At 49.0% G+C, this 2,914-nt stretch overlaps 2 protein-coding genes across 2 annotated transcripts in view; one reads left to right on the top strand and one right to left on the bottom strand.

Moving 5' to 3' along the window:
• KLHL42 (kelch like family member 42) overlaps positions 1-2,914 on the bottom strand; it is an 18,305-nt gene that overhangs the window by 14,415 nt on the left and 976 nt on the right. The window contains exon 3 of the mRNA XM_013004014.3: positions 2,391-2,913. Within this exon, the coding sequence (XP_012859468.2) occupies positions 2,391-2,913 (523 nt within the window). The remainder of the gene's footprint in view (positions 1-2,390; position 2,914) is intronic.
• MANSC4 (MANSC domain containing 4) overlaps positions 2,396-2,914 on the top strand; it is a 23,427-nt gene continuing 22,908 nt past the window's right edge. Inside the window, exon 1 of the mRNA XM_004700192.2 lies at positions 2,396-2,626. The gene's annotated coding sequence lies outside the window, so the exon portion shown is untranslated. The remainder of the gene's footprint in view (positions 2,627-2,914) is intronic.

Genomic DNA, 2,914 nt, shown 5'->3' with positions numbered 1-2,914 from the left:
TCAATTAAAAAATTTTTAAAGTCAAGTATAGTTACAGAAACCCCCAGGAGCAATTCTACTCTGCCCTATAGGATTGCTATGAGTTCGAATCAAGTTGAGGGTAAGGAATTGTTTTGTTTCTTGTTTTGAGATGGAAGTTAGACATAAAGGCTTGGACAATAAAATTTCAAAAAGAATTACAGTACTATCAAATGCCTCTGCACCACTTCTTGAAATGGAAATAATTCATAAAAGGAAAAGCTAGTCAGCAAAATAGTGACTACAAGTCTATAAGCCAAGAATTGTTCACATAGCTATAAGTGTTTATACTTGATCAGTGTTTATATGCTCATAATTTATAGGTACAGCATGTCTATATATACTGTTAGGGAGCTCTGGTGGTAGGCATGGTGGGTTAGGCATTGGGCTGCCAAGCACAAGGTCAGTGGCTGAAACTCACCAGAGGCTCCACAGGACAAAGTTAAGGCTACTCTCAAAGATTTACAGCCCTGGAAACCCTATGTAAGGCCGCTGTGCATGGGAACCATTACAATAGTAGTGGGTTTGGGTTCCATGTATACCGTTTATGGTGTTTATTCTGGAGTTTTGCAATTGTCCCAAGAAGCATGTCTTCAAGCATTACTTGAACGACTTTTTAAAAGAAGGCAGAAAGGTTATTCAGGGAGGTGGCAGGGCAGAACACCAAGGATTTGTGTGGGGGGGGGTGGGTAAGGGGAACAGAGAGACCTCTGGGAAGGACAGTGGTGGCTATGGAGATAGGGGTGGTCGGTGGCATGAGGCACTCGGTGACAGAGGGAGAGGCGAGTGTGGCAGAGGGCACTCATCCTCTCTTCCATCCAGAGTCCAGTCGTCAAAACCGCTCTCTTGTTGTTTCCAGTAAAGCTTATAAAATTCCATTTCAAAACAACCTGACACCAAATTTAAGTGTGCTATCACTTTGATGATATTTACAATGCATTCAAGAAGGGTTCAAAGCAAAGAGGTCAACTGGTTGTCTTTAGGAGAGAGTAGGAATGACTGCCTTCCTACCTCAGCTCGTCCATTTCCCCCATTTTCTACTGTAACTATGTACTGTTCTTTAAGATCAGAAAAGATCACTTTGCAAAATAAATTCCATACTATGGTAGAAATAAAGACTATGTTCCCTTAATAATCTCTGACCTGAGAAGACTGTCTGTCCAATAAATCTGTGCTAAACCACCACCAACAAAAACCACCAGTTTTGCCCTATCAGTTCCAACTCATGGTGGCCCCATGCATGTCAGAGTGGAACTATGCTCCGTAGGGACCTCATGGCTGTGAGCTTTCACACGCAGACTGCCAGCCCTTTCTCCTGCAGCATCTCTGAGTAGGTTTGAACAGTCAATCTTTCTGTTAATGGCTGGGTGGTTGGCCATGGGTGCCCCCCAGGGGCTCAAAAAAGGTGTAATGGCCTCCCACTCTTGTTTAGCTCTTCTTTGCCTGGCTGTGAGTCCCCTTGCTCCTCAGTTAAGGGTAGGGAGCACAATGGAGCTTGAGATGGAATCAGGTGGTCACCAGAAGGAAGAAAAAGTCTTCCTGTGCTTTCCTGGATGACACTGATTGTCTCCCCACTTTTGAATGGCCTCCCATCATTCCTCCCCCACCACTGCGTCTGTACTTGGCTCTTTGTCCTGTTCCTGCCCCGACTCCCTTCCCTACTCACCATTCCGGTCCCCCCACCCAATTTCTCCTCTTTTCTTCCCACCAAGTCAGCCCTGTGGTGGTGGGAGAGAGAAGCAGGATGGACAGGGAAGGGCTGGGGCAGACAGAAACCTTCCATATCTGTGGGTGACCAGGGCCAGGCTCAACTTTGGGTCAACGGTGGTGGCTGGCTACAGAGAAAGTAAGCAAAACAGGATAAAAATCAATGTCAACTTTATATCACTCATATAACTCAAACTCTCAAGATGATCTCCTGAACATGGATGGATGCCCCAGGGGGTAAAGTGCCATCATGAGCATAAGAAATAGCCCCCATAGTCTATTATTTACAAGTTACTGCCCAGAATGTCAATATAAACAGGATCAGATTCCAGAAAGTTAAAAACGTTTTTTTAAAGAGCTTTCTTATAAAATATCCTGCTAGGAGACCACATCACCCCCTTTTTTCCCACTAGGATAAAGGCTGACAAAGGTCTTAGGCCTGTAGGCACAAGACCTACAAGAAAACGACTCGGATGGTGGGCTTCCCAGGGGACTCTTCTTCCCCACAACTTCTAATCCATTGGAACCGGGCTGGAATCACTCCGGAAGACGTCATTTCCGCCCAGCACAACCTCCTGTGACTGCCCTATAAAGCATCAGTGGATTGAATTCATGTTCAAGTGAATGAATGGGGGGCGGGGCGCAACCCTCTGCTGGGTGCTTACCTCTTCTGGTTCATGGATGCCACCTGCAGCCACCCGTTAGTGCAGGGGTTGTAGGAATGCGCAGCGGAGATCTCCTGGCTGGTGATCCGGTAGCCGCCCACGATGAAAAGGTAGTTGTCCAGGATGGCGGAGCCATAGCCCCTGACATTCACCAGGTCTGGCGGAAGGTTGTTGGCCAGCGGGAACCAACGTTCCGTCGTCTCCTCATACCTGAGCATGGACTGGGGCTCACCCTGGTAAGGATGCGGGGCCAGGGGCCCCCCCAAGAAGTCCCCTAAGGCCACGAGGACCGGAGTGCCAGTCATCCGGACCTCCCTGAGCCTCTGCTGGAGGCTGACACCCCCCGGTGTTGGGGGCGGAGAGCCCAGGAGGTGGAAGTGGGGCATGCGCAGCACCTCGTGGAAATGGGTGCCCATGAAGCGCACGCAGGCCTCCTGCAGGTCGGCCAGGCCGTACACCTGCGCCAGGCGGTACAGCTCCAGGCAGTTGTCGAGCCGCACCTGGGACAACAGCAGCTGCAGCAG

The sequence above is a fragment of the Echinops telfairi genome, unplaced genomic scaffold (assembly GCF_000313985.2).
Source record: "Echinops telfairi isolate 266 unplaced genomic scaffold, ASM31398v2 ScPeMD7_21;HRSCAF=78, whole genome shotgun sequence".
In the NCBI taxonomy this organism is placed as follows: Eukaryota; Metazoa; Chordata; class Mammalia; order Afrosoricida; family Tenrecidae; genus Echinops; species Echinops telfairi.
The sequence above is the reverse complement of the archived record's forward strand: the minus strand, read 5'-3'. Positions and strand labels throughout refer to the sequence as shown.